At 31.3% G+C, this 23,725-nt stretch overlaps 1 protein-coding gene across 1 annotated transcript in view; it reads right to left on the bottom strand.

Moving 5' to 3' along the window:
• The window catches only part of LOC130892870 (uncharacterized), a 113,854-nt gene that overhangs the window by 27,647 nt on the left and 62,482 nt on the right, over window positions 1-23,725 (bottom strand). Inside the window, exons 4-5 of the mRNA XM_057798553.1 lie at window positions 16,953-17,086; window positions 1,237-1,483 (exon numbers count right to left, since the gene is read on the bottom strand). Coding sequence (XP_057654536.1) covers window positions 1,237-1,483; window positions 16,953-17,086 — 381 coding nt within the window. The remainder of the gene's footprint in view (window positions 1-1,236; window positions 1,484-16,952; window positions 17,087-23,725) is intronic.

The raw sequence follows: 23,725 nt of genomic DNA on the forward strand, positions 1-23,725 counted from the left end.
ATATAACCTCAAAATGTTTTGTAAACATCTAAATATGTCATTATGTTTCTGTGAATATGTGAATTTATCACTATAACCTCACAATTTCTTTGTAAACATTACACAACCGCAAAATGTCTCTGTTAACATGTAAATATCTTAATATAACATCAAAACGTCATTGTAAACATGTAAATATGTCATTATAACCTCAAAACGTCTTCGAAATACACAATAACCTGACAAATGACAATAAAAAATCGACATGCGCGAAAACTACGTTACTTCGCAGTCCCTTGTATTGAACTATCCGTAGTTAGTGATTGCATAATAAATTCGAAATGTCCCACATCAAACATGATTGCCACTTTTGCGATGTTATCCGAATTTTAACATGTTACCAGACACGGATTGCCATAAAGAAGATACACGCCACGGCTGGAATCCGAAGTATGAAAATTGCATATTAAACCCCAACAGCATTCTTGAGATATTAAATACTTCGGCTGAAACCGTAGACCACCAGGAACGGACTAAATTATTTGACATTTAGTTTAAATAAAAATACAATTTAACCAAAATCCATCCAATATTCAAACATTCAACAATAATAAATAAATAATTTATTTTTCACGTTTGCTAATGATCGTACATGAAGCTTAAGTGACTTATGACTATTACCGCACATTGAATACTACGTTTTATCTACGACTATAATAATTAAACGAAGGACTCAACAATTTTGACTTGTTTTGGGCACGTGAATGATCTCATATCAAAAAATACGTCCTTATTCATCGTATTTTATCAATTTCATTGTTTACACACTAAAATAATCAAGATTTCATCACTAAAATGATTTTGTTTTCCTGTTTTATCGTTAAAAATAAATAAGTATAAGAAAGTTGGGTGTGAAAAGTTTCCAAACTCAACTTTTCTCATTTCCTAGAGTTCCTTTTACATCCTTTTTATATTCGAAAAGCTTCGGTCATGTATATGAACCGGCAGTCTTTGTAACATAATTTGTGATTCTGTCCAATATTTTATTCGCTTCAAAGAAACTATATTTATATTAATTGTGCGTTTCTAGTACTATTAGGTTGTTGTCGAAAACGATTACTAGTATCTTGACGTTTCGCCAACTTCGGGAGTTTCCCGGCAACTTCTGATTTGGCCAAACGTCAATTAGCCTTCGACGATAGCCGAAGAAACATTCAAACAATGAACGAAGGCCGCGAAAGCCTTGTATATACTTACTATTAGACGAATCTCTATTCCCTAGCACTGAAGATGGTCTAGGTCTGGGTCTGTCTTCTTCCACAACCAATTCTTTCCGTTTTTTATATAAATCGAATATATTGACGTAGCAAGCAATCGTGGCTTTGCCAGAATAAAAATGCCTGTCCTCTAATTCGACTTCCAATTCGGAATAAGTGACCAGTGGGGCTTTTTTCGTACTAGTCGATGTACTAACTGGAAAGGTTCGTCGTTGTGTATCGTTTATCTGAAATAATAAAAGAAAGGTGATACCAAGTACGGAAAAATTTTGAATTAACGCAGCGAATAAAAAATTTCGACTCCTAAAGACCAAATACAAATCCCAAATGATCAATTTTGATCCATATTAATTTTGATTTGTTCATAATTCAATAGGATTGAATCCAGAAGATCTTGCAGGCACAGGTGATGTCTCAATGTACATTAGCAAGTACGAGGAGTGTCCCAGAAGTACCTAATTTGATCTAGAGATGGAGGGAGTTGTTGGAAAACAAATCGCTGTATTAGTATTTGGTTGGCAGCCATTAATAACGAACGTCTTCGATGGATCAGACCATAGACCAACTAACCAAGTAATCTAATAACTGAACTAGATTCTAGCATCGAAAAGGTCGACTAAATGAAGTGAAAATTCCAGGAAAACCACTGGATTATCGTCGAGACCTAGAAGACATGGTAGGCATTTCAAAAAGTACCATTAAACCATGGATGGAACTGAGAAGGGAAAATAGGTTTCAAACAAGGCAAAGACCTTTCCATGAAGAGCTCAATGGTTATTTTGACATCGCTGGGAAAAGTATTTGGACTTAATAGGAGATTACTCCAAAAATGTTTGTTTTAGACCAGGTATTTCTGGTATTATAGAGCTTGCAAACCGCCCAGTGTTTAAAAACTTTTGGAGGATTCGTTGATCGTCTTAAATGGAGAAATCTCACTCCAAATTAATCAACGACTCCTAAAGACCAAATACAAATCCCAAATGATCCCAAATGATCAATTTTCATCCATATTAATTTTGATTTGTTCATAAATATGTTTTGATATGTTTTTTGAAGGTTTCTGGTGCTCAATTCTGCCAGTGATCCGTATTTTCAATAGGATTGATTCCAGAAGACATTAGCAAGTACGAGGAGTGTCCCAGAAGTACCTAATTTGATCTAGAGATGGAGGGAGTTGTTGGAAAACAAATCGCTGTATTAGTATTTGGTTGGCAGCCATTAATAACGAACGTCTTCGATGGATCAGACCATAGACCAACTAACCAAGTAATCTAATAACTGAACTAGATTCTAGCATCGAGAAGGTCGACTAAATGAGGTGAAAATTCCAGGAAAACCACTGGATTATCGTCGAGACCTAGAAGACATGGTAGGCATTTCAAAAAGTACCATTAAACCATGGATGGAACTGAGAAGGGAAAATAGGTTTCAAACAAGGCAAAGACCTTTCCATGAAGAGCTCAATGGTTATTTTGACATCGCTGGGAAAAGTATTCGGACTTAAAAGGAGATTACTCCAAAAATGTTTGTTTTAGACCAGGTATTTCTGGTATTATAGAGCTTGCAAACCGCCCAGTGTTTAAAAACTTTTGGAGGATTCGTTGATCGCCTTAAATGGAGAAATCTCACTCCAAATTAATCAACGACTCCTAAAGACCAAATACAAATCCCAAATGATCCCAAATGATCAATTTTCATCCATATTAATTTTGATTTGTTCATAAATATGTTTTGATTTGTTTTTTGAAGGTTTCTGGTGCTCAATTCTGCCAGTGATCCGTATTTTCAATAGGATTGATTCCAGAAGATCTTGCAGGCACAGGTGATGTCTCAGTGTACATTAGCAAGTACGAGGAGTGTCCCAGAAGTACCTAATTTGATCTAGAGATGGAGGGAGTTGTTGGAAAACAAATCGCTGTGTTAGTATTTGGTTGGCAGCCATTAATAACGGACGTCTTCGATGGATCAGACCATAGACCAACTAACCAAGTAATCTAATAACTGAACAAGATTCTAGCATCGAGAAGGTCGACTAAATGAGGTGAAAATTCCAGGAAAACCACTGGATTATCGTCGAGACCTAGAAGACATGGTAGGCATTTCAAAAAGTACCATTAAACCATGGATGGAACTGAGAAGGGAAAATAGGTTTCAAACAAGGCAAAGACCTTTCCATGAAGAGCTCAATGGTTATTTTGACATCGCTGGGAAAAGTATTTGGACTTAATAGGAGATTACTCCAAAAATTTTTGTTTTAGACCAGGTATTTCTGGTATTATAGAGCTTTATAGAGCTTTTGAACCTCCCAGTGTTTAAAAACTCACTCCAAATTAATCAAATAACGTCCTATTCGATACACCCTATATACACGATCTAGAATATGTTTCGACTTCAAGTGACATCTTCAGTTTTAAATGAAAAAACATGTCTAATTGAAGTTTTTTTGTACTATATGTCTGGATTTTCCGCTCCGGTGGATTCAAATTCGACCTAGACCATCAGCTGGTGCTCGAACGAGAAATAAGGACCCTTGTGAAACATTCCGAATTTCAAATAAGGGAATAGAAAGTGCAGAAAGCATTCCGGAGCGTCCGAGATCATAACCGTTTCGATAACCAAGTTATCGTCCTCAGAGATTGTTGCAGAAATCCCAACTTATTTGGATTTTTGTTTTAAAAATCGTATCGTACAAGATTCCATAACATCCTGGTATTTAAAACAATCCGATAACTACGCAAGTGTACGGGAAATTATTCGACATTACTTAGGAAACACCCTGTAAAAAATCCCACGATACATCCCGTCAAAACGGACTCTAATTGAATCGAGTTGTGTATATATATATTGTCAATTAAATTGTCTAGTATACAATGTTTACGTAAAATACAAACAAATTTCGTTAAATTAGTTTAAACATTTACGTGTCATTAGTAGACAGTTTGGGTGAAATTTATTTGTTTCAACTTTGATTAACGCGATGTTGGGTAGATGTGGATACCATTCGATTTGTTTACAATCTAAACAATAACGAATAAAATATATGAAATGTTCGATGGAACTGAGCGAAAATATTATTTTTACATCTGTCTCGACAACACAGAAACTATTCCGCGCGTGCGTCAATCGTTTATACATTACATTCATCGATTTAAAAATAGCATTCGACTCAATAGATATGGAAAATTTAATAATGAAAGGGAAATAAATGAAGTTGTCGTCAATACTTGTGATAAAACAAGTTTCGCGTCGACGTTTTGTTTTAGAGAACATCCTGGATGTTGAATTAGTACGGTGAATAAAGGGTTTTACCTGAGATTTTTAAAATTTACCGAAAAAATCGATAAGAAAAATAATTTTAAGCATAAATTAGTCTACGAAGTTTTTTTGTAGAGGTTTTGAATTATACGTGATTGAAATTTTGGAAAAAGTGTGATTTTCCACAAGAAACACAAATTTTATCGAAAAAACTGTAGAGAGGTTGAATGTAGCTTTTAAAAAAATTGAAATAATCGTTTTTTTCTTTTAATTATAGACCTAATATCAACCGAGTTATGATTCATTAAATATGGAGCTTATTTTGTGAACGAAAGATTTTGAAAAACAAAAAATTAAATAAGTAGAAAACGGTCAATTTTACGAAAAAAATGTACTGAATCTTTTTTAAAGAAATTTTAAAAACCTTCCAAATGAGGCTTTAAACGTTTTTTTATTACATAAAATAAGGAAGTTATGACGAAAATAAGATGGAATCCCTTCATTTTATGGAAAAAAAATCATATCTACCCTTGATATTGCCACCCTAATTGAAATAGAAAGTTAATAATTTGCAAATCGTTTTAATTCAATACAATCAATAAAATCAAGAAGTTTGAATTGTTTAGAAAGTTTGATTCAGGACAAAATTATGGTTATAATGAAGAAATCAATTAACTTTTTTAAAAAAATTATCTTTCATTAAAAATAACTTCAAAAATATCAAAGATACGATAAAACTGCTAAGGAACAAAAAGTTAGTACTTTTTTTAATAAAAATATTGTTTCCATTATTTTTTTCTCACCTTCAAAATTAACCGGGCTATAACCTTTCAAAGTACACAGTATTTTTTGACTGGTACCATTTTAAACCCTTTCGAACGTTCTTTTTTAAAAAATAAAAGTTACTATCCATTCCAAACCTTTCTAGCCTAATAGATTATGAATTTTTCTACAAAATTTTATTCACTGGACTAAATACACAACAAACAACAGATTAAACCGATAAAATTAGAAAACGACATTTTTGTATAGTTTAAAAATAAAGATACGGATCTGGATTGTATACGAAACTTACAATGTTGCCCGAATTTATTTTTTCAAATACATCCCCTCGTTTTTCGTGTCATTACTTAAACAATAAAAACTGTATAAACTATAAACTATACGAGGATCACTCTATATATTTTCGGATACAAAAAAATTGAGGTTATGATTGTGACAGCTACAAGGCAGCCATTTTCTCTCAATAAACAAATGAATCGGATCGTTAACCTCGACTTTCGTCGTGAAACTTCGACTATGTAAGCCAAAGTTTAGTTGAACAATCGTAATTTTATTTACGTATATATATAGAGGGTGTTTCATTAAAAAAAATCAGTTTACAATGTTTATTCGGTTAACTGAAGAACGATAATCGATTTTCGAACTACAGACCATCGAATTTTATTGTTTTAACCCAACTTTTGACAAACTATTCCTAAAACCATTCGATAACTTTTATAGATCTTACTAAACATAAAATTATATAGTTTAAAAATGTAGATACGGATCTGTATAATAGCAGAATAGATGAAGCAACTGAAGAAATTGAAGATAGATAAGATAATAAATGAAGTGATTTTGGAAAAACTCCAAAAAGTCTGATAAGAAAAGTTGTAGAAGTAAAAAGATAAAAGACAAGGAAAATTTGGCTAATAGCCCATGAATCAAGTTTCATAGGATCGGAAAGAGTGAAAAAATGGATAAAAGGAGACAGGACATGTAATACCAAAAACATTTTGAACTTTGATACCGACTAACTTTGATATCGCACCTAAGATTTTTCAAACTATTTTCAGGTCTAAATTGACCGGACTATAAGCATTTTTATCAATTGATAAATGGACATTCTGTATACTTAATTATCGTTGGAGAAAAATCGCATAAATCGACGGGTTTCGGTAACCAAATTACCATCTTCAGAGACTGTTTACAATTACTAAAAACTTTTGTATTAAAAAATTTGTTAACGAAGTGAAATGGAGTATCGGTTTATAACGAAATGTTAAAAATCGTTTTTCAACTTGTATTGATAAAGACTTTAAATGGAAGAATGTTGTTTGTTCGTACAAAACATCGAAATTTATGTAAATAATCATTTAAAGCGGCCCGCGTTTACCGAATAAATCTCACGGTATTGTTCGACGCCATTTTGTTGTGTTCCGTTGGATGTGTATGCGCTTCAGGTACCGCTCATTTATCTGTAACAAAGTTTTAAAGTTCGCTATTGATTGTCAAAGTTTTAGGTTATTTACTGAAAGGTATTTTTTCAATAGGTTTGCGAGAGAAAACAAATTGGTAGAAAGTCGAATTTACAGAAGTTTTCGACTCCCGCGAGAATCGGCTTCTTTTTTTTCTTGCGACCTTTTTTCAGATGGAAGTTGTTGGAGGAATTAACTAATGAATATTGCCGAAGTTTGCGATTCCGAATCGAGACACGGGATTTTTCAGGCACACCTCAAAATATATATCTTACGAACGCGTGTTGGTTTTTATATATTTCGATGATTTTCCCTCATTAAAAACACTCCCAACTGAAGATTATCAAATTTAGAAGATTATTCAACATGAAAAGTTGCGATTTAATTCCTAATTTATCTGCTTAAAGATGATAACCACCATAAATGCTTGATCTGGAATATCATCACTAGGATTCTGTCTTGGTATCTAAGGATTATTATATAAATTATTCTGGTTATCTGCAGGTCCAAGTTAGACACCTCGGGAAAGCATTTTCCGCAAAACAGAATCAGATCGACGACTTTTCTTCTATTTTCTAAGATATCCTGGTTTCTGATCAACTCTGCATCGCTTATGTATTGAATAGAGCATCCTCAGGATACTCTTGGGATCCGAGCTCAAAAAGTGCCAGCCTGGGCCTTATACAGGATTAGAAGGTAAACAGCTTTTTGATCCGAGTTTTTACGAAGCTGTTTTTGCTAAATTGATCACAACTTCCAACCTCGATACCCAACAAGCTAATTTTCGGCGAAATCTCATGTCCAGATAGAACCAAATGATAAAATTAGCAGCCTGGGTGTTTAAACTCAATCAGATTCCATTCCAGAATCGATATTGATGGTGGTGGTTGCTTCCCACGGTTTTGGGTGGTAGAAAAGTTTATTGAGGCGGTTAATTCGAGCAACTACATCATTATACAACCGAGTTTTTAGATTTTTCCGGAAGATCGTTAAAAACAAGCGTTGTCTTCAAACTTTTCCGAGGTTTGTCCATCGATTGAAACTTGGATAGATCGATATTTGGGAAAGCTACTAAACAAACTTTCTCCATGACCTTGGCACTGTCTTTTTGCTTTTTTTTGGTACGGGCAACTTTCTGATCTGCAGGGAAAAGACCTCTACCATATTATATAGAAAAAATCATAGATACTGGTGTTAATCAGACGTTGGGATGTAGAAGGCAAGCTGTAGTACTCCACATCTATTGGAGATGGTGCTAATTAAACTACCAAAGAAATGATTTTGTACGTTGATTGTTCTGATTCCTTTCTACAGTTCCAGAACATCATTTGAGACGATTCCAGGGATGTTAAGTCCTCTACATTAAATCTTGTTGATTGGTCTTCCTCATCGTTACCAATTTTTCAACAGTACGTTTAATATTTTAACAAAATTTACTATCAACAAAAGATAACTATCATTTTATGTTTTTTCCATTTGCATTATTGTAGTTGAGTGTAGTGGTGCTTTCGAAGCTTTTTTCCTTTATCTTTCTGGTCTATTTTAAATTTACTCGTTCATTTTCTAAATGGGTCTCCGAGGATATTCGCTGTTTGAGTTTTACAAGAAATTAAAATGGGAAAAAATCGTAGTGGTCTATATACATATATAATCGAGTTAAACAAGTAGTTTTAAACCAATTAACATAAAGAATAGAGTCTATTTGGTTCGCTGTATGAAGATTCCAAATTGTTGCAGCACAACTTGATGATGTTTCGGTAAATTAACATTCTTCCACTTTTTTTATTTATGATGTAATTCATTTGAATACGTTTCATATTTAAACAACATTGTGTTTTGTACAGAAATATCAAAAATATCATTTCGACTTCTATTTGGACAAGTCCTCGGCTTGAAACTGTTCCCCAGGAAGCGATATTTGGTCTCGATTGGAAATAATCCAATTTTGAATAATAGATGCTGATTATGACAAAGTTGTGAAAAAATATGACGAATATAGAGTTTATTAAATAAATCCTCAGTAAAATCATTATTTGGTCTTCAAAATTCCACCAGAATCACAAGATTTTCCTATTTTTGCTAAGGATTCTGCTTGGATTGTTTGTAGAAATCAATTTTTTAGCTTCCCCAGGAAGCAATATTTGGTCTCGATTGGAAATAATCCAATTTTGAATAATAGATGCTGATTATGACAAAGTTGTGAAAGAATATGACGAATATAGAGTTTATTAAATAAATCCTCAGTAAAATCATTATTTGGTCTTCAAAATTCCACCAGAATCACAAGATTTTCCTATTTTTGCTAAGGATTCTGCTTGGATTGTTTGTAGAAATCAATTTTTTAGCTTCCCCAGGAAGCAATATTTGGTCTCGATTGGAAATAATCCAATTTTGAATAATAGATGCTGATTATGACAAAGTTGTGAAAGAATATGACGAATATAGAGTTTATTAAATAAATCCTCAGTAAAATCATTATTTGGTCTTCAAAATTCCACCAGAATCACAAGATTTTCCTATTTTTGCTAAGGATTCTGCTTGGATTGTTTGTAGAAATCAATTTTTTAGCTTCCCCAGGAAGCAATATTTGGTCTCGATTGGAAATAATCCAATTTTGAATAATAGATGCTGATTATGACAAAGTTGTGAAAGAATATGACGAATATAGAGTTTATTAAATAAATCCTCAGTAAAATCATTATTTGGTCTTCAAAATTCCACCAGAATCACAAGATTTTCCTATTTTTGCTAAGGATTCTGCTTGGATTGTTTGTAGAAATCAATTTTTTAGCTTCCCCAGGAAGCAATATTTGGTCTCGATTGGAAATAATCCAATTTTGAATAATAGATGCTGATTATGACAAAGTTGTGAAAGAATATGACGAATATAGAGTTTATTAAATAAATCCTCAGTAAAATCATTATTTGGTCTTCAAAATTCCACCAGAATCACAAGATTTTCCTATTTTTGCTAAGGATTCTGCTTGGATTGTTTGTAGAAATCAATTTTTTAGCTTCCCCAGGAAGCAATATTTGGTCTCGATTGGAAATAATCCAATTTTGAATAATAGATGCTGATTATGACAAAGTTGTGAAAGAATATGACGAATATAGAGTTTATTAAATAAATCCTCAGTAAAATCATTATTTGGTCTTCAAAATTCCACCAGAATCACAAGATTTTCCTATTTTTGCTAAGGATTCTGCTTGGATTGTTTGTAGAAATCAATTTTTTAGCTTCCCCAGGAAGCAATATTTGGTCTCGATTGGAAATAATCCAATTTTGAATAATAGATGCTGATTATGACAAAGTTGTGAAAGAATATGACGAATATAGAGTTTATTAAATAAATCCTCAGTAAAATCATTATTTGGTCTTCAAAATTCCACCAGAATCACAAGATTTTCCTATTTTTGCTAAGGATTCTGCTTGGATTGTTTGTAGAAATCAATTTTTTAGCTTCCCCAGGAAGCAATATTTGGTCTCGATTGGAAATAATCCAATTTTGAATAATAGATGCTGATTATGACAAAGTTGTGAAAGAATATGACGAATATAGAGTTTATTAAATAAATCCTCAGTAAAATCATTATTTGGTCTTCAAAATTCCACCAGAATCACAAGATTTTCCTATTTTTGCTAAGGATTCTGCTTGGATTGTTTGTAGAAATCAATTTTTTAGCTTCCCCAGGAAGCAATATTTGGTCTCGATTGGAAATAATCCAATTTTGAATAATAGATGCTGATTATGACAAAGTTGTGAAAAAATATGACGAATATAGAGTTTATTAAATAAATCCTCAGTAAAATCATTATTTGGTCTTCAAAATTCCACCAGAATCACAAGATTTTCCTATTTTTGCTAAGGATTCTGCTTGGATTGTTTGTAGAAATCAATTTTTTAGCTTCCCCAGGAAGCAATATTTGGTCTCGATTGGAAATAATCCAATTTTGAATAATAGATGCTGATTATGACAAAGTTGTGAAAAAATATGACGAATATAGAGTTTATTAAATAAATCCTCAGTAAAATCATTATTTGGTCTTCAAAATTCCACCAGAATCACAAGATTTTCCTATTTTTGCTAAGGATTCTGCTTGGATTGTTTGTAGAAATCAATTTTTTAGCTTCCCCAGGAAGCAATATTTGGTCTCGATTGGAAATAATCCAATTTTGAATAATAGATGCTGATTATGACAAAGTTGTGAAAAAATATGACGAATATAGAGTTTATTAAATAAATCCTCAGTAAAATCATTATTTGGTCTTCAAAATTCCACCAGAATCACAAGATTTTCCTATTTTTGCTAAGGATTCTGCTTGGATTGTTTGTAGAAATCAATTTTTTAGCTTCCCCAGGAAGCAATATTTGGTCTCGATTGGAAATAATCCAATTTTGAATAATAGATGCTGATTATGACAAAGTTGTGAAAAAATATGACGAATATAGAGTTTATTAAATAAATCCTCAGTAAAATCATTATTTGGTCTTCAAAATTCCACCAGAATCACAAGATTTTCCTATTTTTGCTAAGGATTCTGCTTGGATTGTTTGTAGAAATCAATTTTTTAGCTTCCCCAGGAAGCAATATTTGGTCTCGATTGGAAATAATCCAATTTTGAATAATAGATGCTGATTATGACAAAGTTGTGAAAAAATATGACGAATATAGAGTTTAATAAATAAATCCTCAGTAAAATCATTATTTGGTCTTCAAAATTCCACCAGAATCACAAGATTTTCTTATTTTTGCTAAGGATTCTGCTTGGATTGTTTGTAGAAATCAATTTTTTAGCTTCCCCAGGAAGCAATATTTGGTCTCGATTGGGAATAATCCAATTTTGAATAATAGATGCTGATTATGACAAAGTTGTGAAAAAATATGACGAATATAGAGTTTATTAAATAAATCCTCAGTAAAATCATTATTTGGTCTTCAAAATTCCACCAGAATCACAAGATTTTCCTATTTTTGCTAAGGATTCTGCTTGGATTGTTTGTAGAAATCAATTTTTTAGCTGCCCCAGGAAGCAATATTTGGTCTCGATTGGAAATAATCCAATTTTGAATAATAGATGCTGATTATGACAAAGTTGTGAAAAAATATGACGAATATAGAGTTTATTAAATAAATCCTCAGTAAAATCATTATTTGGTCTTCAAAATTCCACCAGAATCACAAGATTTTCCTATTTTTGCTAAGGATTCTGCTTGGATTGTTTGTAGAAATCAATTTTTTAGCTTCCCCAGGAAGCAATATTTGGTCTCGATTGGAAATAATCCAAATTTGAATAATAGATGCTGATTATGACAAAGTTGTGAAAGAATATGACGAATATAGAGTTTATTAAATAAATCCTCAGTAAAATCATTATTTGGTCTTCAAAATTCCACCAGAATCACAAGATTTTCTTATTTTTGCTAAGGATTCTGCTTTGATTGTTTGTAGAAATCAATTTTTTAGCTTCCCCAGGAAGCAATATTTGGTCTCGATTGGAAATAATCCAATTTTGAATAATAGATGCTGATTATGACAAAGTTGTGAAAGAATATGACGAATATAGAGTTTATTAAATGAATCCTCAGTAAAATCATTATTTGGTCTTCAAAATTCCACCAGAATCACAAGATTTTCTTATTTTTGCTAAGGATTCTGCTTGGATTGTTTGTAGAAATCAATTTTTTAGCTTCCCCAGGAAGCAATATTTGGTCTCGATTGGAAATAATCCAAATTTGAATAATAGATGCTGATTATGACAAAGTTGTGAAAGAATACGACGAATATAGAGTTTATTAAATAAATCCTCAGTAAAATCATTATTTGGTCTTCAAAATTCCACCAGAATCACAAGATTTTCCTATTTTTGCTAAGGATTCTGCTTGGATTGTTTGTAGAAATCAATTTTTTAGCTTCCCCAGGAAGCAATATTTGGTCTCGATTGGAAATAATCCAATTTTGAATAATAGATGCTGATTATGACAAAGTTGTGAAAAAATATGACGAATATAGAGTTTATTAAATAAATCCTCAGTAAAATCATTATTTGGTCTTCAAAATTCCACCAGAATCACAAGATTTTCCTATTTTTGCTAAGGATTCTGCTTGGATTGTTTGTAGAAATCAATTTTTTAGCTTCCCCAGGAAGCAATATTTGGTCTGGATTAGAAAGAATCCAAATTTGAATAATAGATGCTGATTATGACAAAGTTGTGAAAGAATATGACGAATATAGAGTTTATTAAATAAATCCTCAGTAAAATCATTATTTGGTCTTCAAAATTCCACCAGAATCACAAGATTTTCTTATTTTTGCTAAGGATTCTGCTTGGATTGTTTGTAGAAATCAATTTTTTAGCTTGAACTGGCGATGTATGGATTGTTCGGAAGGTTTAAGGTAGTCATATAATTGCTGCAATGTCCCATGTATGTGAACGACCCTAGGGCAAACGATTTTCACTATTTAACTGTATTTTCCACTTCAATTTCACATATAGCTGCCACGACTGCTTCAAATTTTCGTTTCTTATAAATAAAAAGAAAAATTCTAAAAGAAAATGAATCAATTGTAGTTCTAGTCTTAATTAGTTATGACACGTTTAAATTGTGTATGGGTGTTGTCACAATGTGAATAGGTTAGGTTGAGTTAGGTTAGGTTAGATTGGACACACAGAAGACGTCAAAACTTCGAAAATTTATTTGCGCGTGCGTTGAGAGATACAGTTTACGCAGCCGCCATTTTCACTTTTCGAAAGTCGTAAACACCAACAGTTTTATAAACATTTTCTTCATATTTCCATATAATATCGATTTGATTTTATTATTACTATAATTGTAAAATGTTTGATCGAAAAAATTATTTTTGAAAGGTCATTTTGACGTGGTCGGTTTCCTTAATTGTTTTCGAACACCCGAACGCTTTATTGTGAAAAAATTGTTACAAATTATAGAAAAAAAGCTCGTAAAAACTAAAAAACAAACATAAAAATAACTAAATTAATATACAAGAGTACGTTAACTATTAAAAATTTCAATCGGTGTTGCCATATCTCAAAATTCAAGTACCTAACCAACTATACTTGAAAATTGAGTCGTAAGTTTCGTTATATAGAACTCAAATTTTCAGAATAGCTTCTTAATGAAGCTCTTAATCGTCAGAATGAAAACTTTCGTTCTTGTTAAGTAAATAATTCGCCAGTAAGAATAGAATTGAGATAATTATAAAGCAGTTTTCGTGGATTTGTAACTTTGTCTAAATCCATATCAAAACTACTTCTCTCGAAGTTTTCTATGATTTTTTTTTCGCTCAATCTTTTCTCTGCAATTTTCCAATAGAATCCGGAAATTTTTTAAGAGTCTTTCACGAAGATACACAAAAGAATGTCAGTGAAAACAAAAAAGTTAATCCAATTATAATTAAGTCTAATTAAAACGATTTTTTATACAAAGTTATTGTAAATTATTATTTGATCTGTACTTTTTTAATTAGTTATAATATTAGATATTTTCCAGCTTTATATAGCGCGTTTATACATTCATATATATACAGGGTGATGTTGTGATTACAAAATTTGGATTTCCGACCCTAAAAATGAGGAGGCGGTTCTAAAAGAATTAAAATATTTGATTTGAACTGAAATATGGACTTAAATGCGACACCCTGTATATGTAATTTTACAGGACGACTCTTTAAAGTGTCTTTTAATAAACTAGTTGTTGTACTCCACCCTATAGTGGGTATTTTATCGATCTGATTAGAATTATTCAACGTTTTCCATTATAAAAGGAAAAAAAATCAATTTTCCTTATTGGTTTAAGGATATATAAGGACTGCGCTCGGTAATATTTTCCATTTGCTCCTTTCCTTTATTCAAATCATATTCGACTCGAAGTAGATCTTTTTAAACGTATTAAACCAATGAAATTTCCGTTGTTAGTTTTTTTTTTCTGTTTCAATATTTTTCCTCGTCTCCACTTGTACTGATGGAAAGTTGTTCTGAATAATTTTATTCATTTTAGCGTGATGAAAGGACGTGGAGTGATACCAGAAGGTTTATCGTCCTTTCAAGGCTGTTTCGTCAATAACTTGTGATAAAACAAGTTTTGCGTCGACGTTTTGTTTTAGAAAACATCCTGGATGTTGAATTAGTACGGTGAATAAAGGGTTTTACCTGAGATTTTTAAAATTTACCGAAAAAATCGATAAGAAAAATAATTTTAAGCATAAATTAGTCTACGAAGTTTTTTTGTAGACGTTTTGAGTTATACGTGATTGAAATTTTGAAAAAAGTGTGATTTTCCACAAGTAACACAAATTTTATCGAAAAAACTGTAGAGAGGTTAAATGTAGCTTTTAAAAAAATTAAAATAATCGTTTTTTTCTTTTAATTATAGACCTAATATCAACCGAGTTATGATTTATTAAATATGGAGCTTATTTAGTTAACGAAAGATTTTGAAAAATCAAAAAATTAAATAAGTAGAAAACGGTCAATTTTACGAAAAAAATGTACTGAATCTTTTTTAAAGAAATTTTAAAAACCTTCAAAACGAGGCTTTAAACGTTTTTTTATTACATAAAATAAGGAAGTTATGACGAAAATAAGATGGAATCCCTTCATTTTATAGAAAAAAACATCATATCTACCCTTGATATTGCCACCCTAATTGAAATAGGATGTTATAAATTTGCAAATCGTTTTAATTCAATACAATCAATAAAATCAAGAAGTTTGAATTGTTTAGAAAGTTTGATTCAGGACAAAATTATGGTTATAATAGAGAAATCAATTAACTTTTTTAAAAAAATTATCTTTTATTAAAAATAACTTGAAAAATATCAAAGATACGATAAAACTGCTAAGGAACAAAAAGTTAGTACTTTTTTTAATAAAAATATTGTTTCCATTATTTTTTTCTCACCTTCAAAATTAACCGGGCTATAACCTTTCAAAGTACACAGTATTTTTTGACTGGTACCATTTTAAACCCTTTCGAACGTTCTTTTTTAAAAAATAAAAGTTACTATCCATTCCAAACCTTTCTAGCCTAATAGATTATGAATTTTTCTACAAAATTTTATTCATTGGACTATATACACAACAAAAAACAAATTAAACCGAAAAAATTAGAAAACGACATTTTTGTATAGTTTAAAAATAAAGATACGGATCTGGATTGTATACGAAACTTACAATGTTGCCCGAATTTATTTTTTCAAATACATCCCCTCGTTTTTCGTGTCATTACTTAAACAATAAAAACTGTATAAACTATAAACTATACGAGGATCACTCTATATATTTTCGGATACAAAAAAATTGAGGTTATGATTGTGACAGCTACAAGGCAGCCATTTTCTCTCAATAAACAAATGAATCGGATCGTTAACCTCGACTTTCGTCGTGAAACTTCGACTATGTAAGCCAAAGTTTAGTTGAACAATCGTAATTTTATTTACGTATATATATAGAGGGTGTTTCATTAAAAAAAATCAGTTTACAATGTTTATTCGGTTAACTGAAGAACGATAATCGATTTTCGAACTACAGACCATCGAATTTTATTGTTTTAACCCAACTTTTGACAAACTATTCCTAAAACCATTCGATAACTTTTATAGATCTTACTAAACATAAAATTATATAGTTTAAAAATGTAGATACGGATCTGTATAATAGCAGAATAGATGAAGCAACTGAAGAAATTGAAGATAGATAAGATAATAAATGAAGTGATTTTGGAAAAACTTCAAAAAGTCTGATAAGAAAAGTTGTAGAAGTAAAAAGATAAAAGACAAGGAAAATTTGGCTAATAGCCCATGAATCAAGTTTCATAGGATCGGAAAGAGTGAAAAAATGGATAAAAGGAGACAGGACATGTAATACCAAAAACATTTTGAACTTTGATACCGACTAACTTTGATATCGCACCTAAGATTTTTCAAACTATTTTCAGGTCTAAATTGACCGGACTATAAGCATTTTTATCAATTGATAAATGGACATTCTGTATACTTAATTATCGTTGGAGAAAAATCGCATAAATCGACGGGTTTCGGTAACCAAATTACCATCTTCAGAGACTTTTAGCAAACTATTGCTAAAACAATTCGATAACTTTTATAGATCTTACTTAATTGGTGAGTGTTGATACTAGATTGGTTTTCTTGTGTTGTTTAACCAACATATTATTTCGTACCTTTTTCCCGTTCAGAAGCCATGTTATATTCGCCGAAGGATATGAAGGTGGCGACGTGCAGTTTCCTTTCAAAATATGACCGACTTCCAGCACATCCTTTTCCAAAGCGAGAACAGGATCATCGTCCGGTACATCTGCAACGAAAAAATATACAATGAAAATATATCCCGAATGACTAGTTTTTGATTTAACGTTCGAAATATACATAGAAATTTATATAATAACCTCTTCATCGATGGAAAATCTTTGATCCCCGAGCCATTTCGTATAAAATAATCCGATGGGGGCTAAATCTGGCGTATAGGTTGCTTGAGGTACCAATCAAACGGCCGTTTTTGCTTGATTTCTTAGCTCAAACGTTGTTTTTCCTTTTTTCAAGATAAATAGATAGAAAATTCTTCCACGAGTATCCAAACAAACCAACGCCATGACCTTGCTTCGATATGGAACGGTCTTTTCCTTTTTGGGACTGTTTCTCCCTTTTCAGTCCATTGTTTTCATTATTATTTTGTTTCGGTTGTTTAATAATGGACCCACGTTTCATCCGTGGTTATAAAACGGCTTTATTTATGTAAAACATTCCCAAACACTCGATCTTCAAGACACTGATGTGGCATCTTCAAACTCGAGACATTCCTGGTACTTTCCAGGCAACTACCGCCATCTCAAGATCAAACTAAGAACCTCTAGGACCTTGTATACGGATAAATAAGTGTAAAAACATTGTACAAAGTTTATATCGAGAAGTTACGGATTCAATAATTTTCCCTCGCACTTTGTATGATAATTGAAGCAGTTAATCAATAAATATTTCTTGTTTGAAAAGAGACGTATATCCAGGAAAGCTTACGTAAATATCGATCGAGTCAATCACCGTCGAGATACGTTAGATGAACCTTAATGATGTTCATTCTACTGTAATAAACATACAAATAGATATTTTGAGTTTATCTCAGCTTCAAAGTTGGCATTAATATTTATCTTTCTCGATGGTGAAGAGGTTTTATGCGAATACAACGTTTTTCGAATGAAATTTTATCAACATAACCTCATTTTTTCAATTTACCTAACCTATATACTAGTTTCCAAATATGGCAACATTGTTTAACTGTCATAATATTCGATAGACGCTTCTAGAAAAAGTTGTGATCGAGTTGCACGTAAATGTATATCAAAAATATGAAATTTCTCGTTTTTTTCTTTTTTTTTTTTTTTAGTTTTTATTGGACAGTTAAAAAGGCGTGTTAGGTCTTATCCGAGACTATCCAAATGTCACTGAGAATAAAGTCGACTCCGTTGGTTTTCTGTAAAGCTCGTGTTGTGCAAGTAAATCAGTTTCAGTTCAACGGTTAGATATAAATCTTTGTTGATGTAGTGACAGTCGGATTCGCACGCTCAAATAAATCCTATTGTGAAACAATATTTCTAAAACTTATGACGAAGTTGCCAATAAAATAAAAAGTACAAATTTCAGTCGAAATATTCCCTTCGATAACCAACAAGGTGCAACATTTGACGTTTTTAACCTGACATTCGACGTATAGACAAATGACATTTGACGTAACGTAATTTCAATTCGTTTTCTATGATGTAGTACGAGTCGTATACCAAATTTAATCCGCTACTTTGATTAAACAACAATTTTATACGATATCATAAGGAAACTGCTGTCGTTTTCACAAAGATATATATATATATATATATATATATATATATATATATATATATATATATATATATATATATATATATATATATATGAATTACCCCAAAGCTGTTTATAAATTAGTTTGTTTGTCTACGTATTCACGTCGACTCAAAAACAGTCGACTATCTAATTTAAGTTACCCTTAATGGGTGTGTATAAGAGACCATTGTAAATATAGTCCAAACGAAATAACTTTTGACCGCGGAAATGGAAAATGCGAAAACTTTGTTTGATATAGGATGACTTTAAGTGCGTCACGTGTAGATTTAGGGTAATTGCCCCGCATTATCATCTCGTTAAATAATATCCCATGGACAATATATTAAAAATTGAAACAAAAAGAAATAACGTCACTTTACAACTCTCTCTTTCTCTCTCTATCTATCTACTCGCCAATAAAATCGAAGCTTGTTAATCCCCGCCTTTTATCTACTCGCCAATCAAATCGAAGCTTGTTAATCTCCGCCTTTGACGTTTCCACCACCCGAAACTTCAACGTCACGGCGATCCAATCAGAATAGATCGAAGAGAGATACAAAACGGTACACCGATATTCTTACTTTATCTTTTAGCAGTTTTAGCATGAACCGACTCTGTCTATCTCTCTTATAAAGTAGTAAAGGATGTTTGAGTAGAAAGAAATAGGTAAATTAGCTGAGGTGTAGCTCAAATTTGCACACCAGAATCAGTACTGATTCAATATTAGACAAACGAAGACAGTATTAGGAAACTATGGCCAAAAGAGACGTAGTATCCGGAGCGAATGTACTATTAGAGTTTAATAAAGCATTTTCGTCGAAATGGACGATAAAATGAAGTCAAACTGGTCGGAAACGACAGCTGCACGTTCTCTGGATCAGAAGGAAAAACGTCGGTACCGGATAGAGTAGGAAAACTTTTACTGGAAGATCAGAAATAAAAAACTAGTAGCTTAAGATGAAATCCTTGGTTACTAAGTAATATATATGTTAGGGTTGAATTAATTGTCACCCCATCTTACATTTCCCTTATTGGGGAGACGAATTTGAGAAAAATAAATCCTGCTGATAATTAGTCAGTTTCGTTTACCGAACATTCAAATGTATATAAAAGAAAAGATCTTGTAATTAGAAAATTCTTCATCATACTTTTTTTTCCTTTTTTCTTTTTTTTTTTTCGTTACCTACAGGAACTTTGATACGAAACGAAATCGCTTGGAATACAATTTATCCGTTTTCCTTTAACTTCGCTACAAAAGAAAAATCCAATTAATGTACGCACGTTCAGACAGCTAAATAATTTGCGAAATCTGTTGCAGATGGCTAAAAACTAAACTAAGTTGAAATACAGGACCGTATTTCCTTAAATTTGTCGAGTAACATTTTTCGAACGCCACGCCTCATAATTAACGCACATATTCGTTGTAATCTGAATTTATTGAGCACTTCGTTCGTTCATATTCGTTTATAAATTCGTTCATTTGTTGATGGATTCGTCAGTTAATTAGATGATTCGTCCATTGATCAGATTGTTAATTGATTCGTTTGGTGCTTCAGTTATTAATTCGTTGATTGTGCCATTGATTCGTTGATTGTTTTATTGATTCTTTGATTGTTCCATTGATTCGTTGGTTGTTTTATTGATTCTTTGATTGTTCCATTGATTCGTTGATTGTTCCATTGATTCGTTGGTTGTTTCATTGATTGTTTCATTGATTCGTTGATTGTTTTATTGATTCTTCGACTGTTCCATTGATTCTTCGATTGTTCCATTGATTCTTCGATTGTTCCATTGATTCGTTAATTGTTTTATTGATTCTTCGATTGTTCCATTGATTCGTTGATTGTTCCATTGATTTGTTGAGTGTTTTCTTGATTGTTTCATTGATTCTCTGATTGTTTCATTTATTCGTTAATTGTTTTATTGATTCTTCGATTGTTCCATTGATTCGTTAATTGTTTTATTGATTCTTCGATTATTTTATTGATTCTTCGATTGTTCCATTGATTCGTTGATTGTTCCATTGATTTGTTGAGTGTTTTCTTGATTGTTTCATTGATTCTCTGATTGTTTCATTGATTCGTTAATTGATTTATTGATTCTTCGATTGTTCCATTGATTCTTCGATTGTTCCATTGATTCGTTTATTGGTTTATTGATTCTTCGATTGTTCCATTGATTCGTTGATTGTTCCATTGATTTGTTGAGTGTTTTCTTGATTGTTTCATTGATTCTCTGATTGTTTCATTTATTCGTTAATTGTTTTATTGATTCTTCGATTGTTCCATTGATTCGTTAATTGTTTTATTGATTCTTCGATTATTTTATTGATTCTTCGATTGTTCCATTGATTCGTTGATTGTTCCATTGATTTGTTGAGTGTTTTCTTGATTGTTTCATTGATTCTCTGATTGTTTCATTGATTCGTTAATTGATTTATTGATTCTTCGATTGTGTCATTGATTCGTTGATTGTTCCATTGATTCGTTGATTGTTCCATTGATTTGTTGAGTGTTTTCTTGATTGTTTCATTGATTCTCTGATTGTTTCATTTATTCGATAATTGTTTTATTGATTCTTCGATTATTTTATTGATTCTTCGATTGTTCCATTGATTCGTTGATTGTTCCATTGATTCGTTGATTGTTCCATTGATTTGTTGAGTGTTTTCTTGATTGTTTTATTGATTCTCTGATTGTTTCATTTATTCGTTAATTGTTTTATTGATTCTTCGATTGTTCCATTGATTCGTTAATTGTTTTATTGATTCTTCGATTATTTTATTGATTCTTCGATTGTTCCATTGATTCGTTGATTGTTCCATTGATTTGTTGAGTGTTTTCTTGATTGTTTCATTGATTCTCTGATTGTTTCATTGATTCGTTAATTGATTTATTGATTCTTCGATTGTTCCATTGATTCTTCGATTGTTCCATTGATTCTTCGATTGTTCCATTGATTCGTTTATTGGTTTATTGATTCTTCGATTGTTCCATTGATTCGTTGATTGTTCCATTGATTTGTTGAGTGTTTTCTTGATTGTTTCATTGATTCTCTGATTGTTTCATTTATTCGTTAATTGTTTTATTGATTCTTCGATTGTTCCATTGATTCGTTAATTGTTTTATTGATTCTTCGATTATTTTATTGATTCTTCGATTGTTCCATTGATTCGTTGATTGTTCCATTGATTTGTTGAGTGTTTTCTTGATTGTTTCATTGATTCTCTGATTGTTTCATTGATTCGTTAATTGATTTATTGATTCTTCGATTGTTCCATTGATTCTTCGATTGTTCCATTGATTCGTTTATTGGTTTATTGATTCTTCGATTGTTCCATTGATTCGTTGATTGTTCCATTGATTTGTTGAGTGTTTTCTTGATTGTTTCATTGATTCTCTGATTGTTTCATTTATTCGTTAATTGTTTTATTGATTCTTCGATTGTTCCATTGATTCGTTAATTGTTTTATTGATTCTTCGATTATTTTATTGATTCTTCGATTGTTCCATTGATTCGTTGATTGTTCCATTGATTTGTTGAGTGTTTTCTTGATTGTTTCATTGATTCTCTGATTGTTTCATTGATTCGTTAATTGATTTATTGATTCTTCGATTGTGTCATTGATTCGTTGATTGTTCCATTGATTCGTTGATTGTTCCATTGATTTGTTGAGTGTTTTCTTGATTGTTTCATTGATTCTCTGATTGTTTCATTTATTCGATAATTGTTTTATTGATTCTTCGATTATTTTATTGATTCTTCGATTGTTCCATTGATTCGTTGATTGTTCCATTGATTCGTTGATTGTTCCATTGATTTGTTGAGTGTTTTCTTGATTGTTTTATTGATTCTCTGATTGTTTCATTTATTCGTTAATTGTTTTATTGATTCTTCGATTGTTCCATTGATTCGTTAATTGTTTTATTGATTCTTCGATTATTTTATTGATTCTTCGATTGTTCCATTGATTCGTTGATTGTTCCATTGATTTGTTGAGTGTTTTCTTGATTGTTTCATTGATTCTCTGATTGTTTCATTGATTCGTTAATTGATTTATTGATTCTTCGATTGTGTCATTGATTCGTTGATTGTTCCATTGATTCGTTGATTGTTCCATTGATTTGTTGAGTGTTTTCTTGATTGTTTCATTGATTCTCTGATTGTTTCATTTATTCGATAATTGTTTTATTGATTCTTCGATTATTTTATTGATTCTTCGATTGTTCCATTGATTCGTTGATTGTTCCATTGATTCGTTGATTGTTCCATTGATTTGTTGAGTGTTTTCTTGATTGTTTTATTGATTCTCTGATTGTTTCATTTATTCGTTAATTGTTTTATTGATTCTTCGATTGTTCCATTGATTCGTAAATTGTTTTATTGATTCTTCGATTATTTTATTGATTCTTCGATTGTTCCATTGATTCGTTGATTGTTCCATTGATTTGTTGAGTGTTTTCTTGATTGTTTCATTGATTCTCTGATTGTTTCATTTATTCGATAATTGTTTTATTGATTCTTCGATTGTTTCATTGATTCGTTAATTGTTTTATTGATTCTTCGATTGTTTTATTGATTCTTCGATTGTTCCATTGATTCGTTGATTGTTCCATTGATTCGTTGATTGTTCCATTGATTTGTTGAGTGTTTTCTTGATTGTTTCATTGATTCTCTGATTGTTTCATTTATTCGATAATTGTTTTATTGATTCTTCGATTATTTTATTGATTCTTCGATTGTTCCATTGATTCGTTGATTGTTCCATTGATTCGTTGATTGTTCCATTGATTTGTTGAGTGTTTTCTTGATTGTTTTATTGATTCTCTGATTGTTTCATTTATTCGTTAATTGTTTTATTGATTCTTCGATTGTTCCATTGATTCGTTAATTGTTTTATTGATTCTTCGATTATTTTATTGATTCTTCGATTGTTCCATTGATTCGTTGATTGTTCCATTGATTTGTTGAGTGTTTTCTTGATTGTTTCATTGATTCTCTGATTGTTTCATTGATTCGTTAATTGATTTATTGATTCTTCGATTGTGTCATTGATTCGTTGATTGTTCCATTGATTCGTTGATTG

Source organism: Diorhabda carinulata, chromosome 4, assembly GCF_026250575.1.
Source record: "Diorhabda carinulata isolate Delta chromosome 4, icDioCari1.1, whole genome shotgun sequence".
Classification (NCBI taxonomy): Eukaryota; Metazoa; Arthropoda; class Insecta; order Coleoptera; family Chrysomelidae; genus Diorhabda; species Diorhabda carinulata.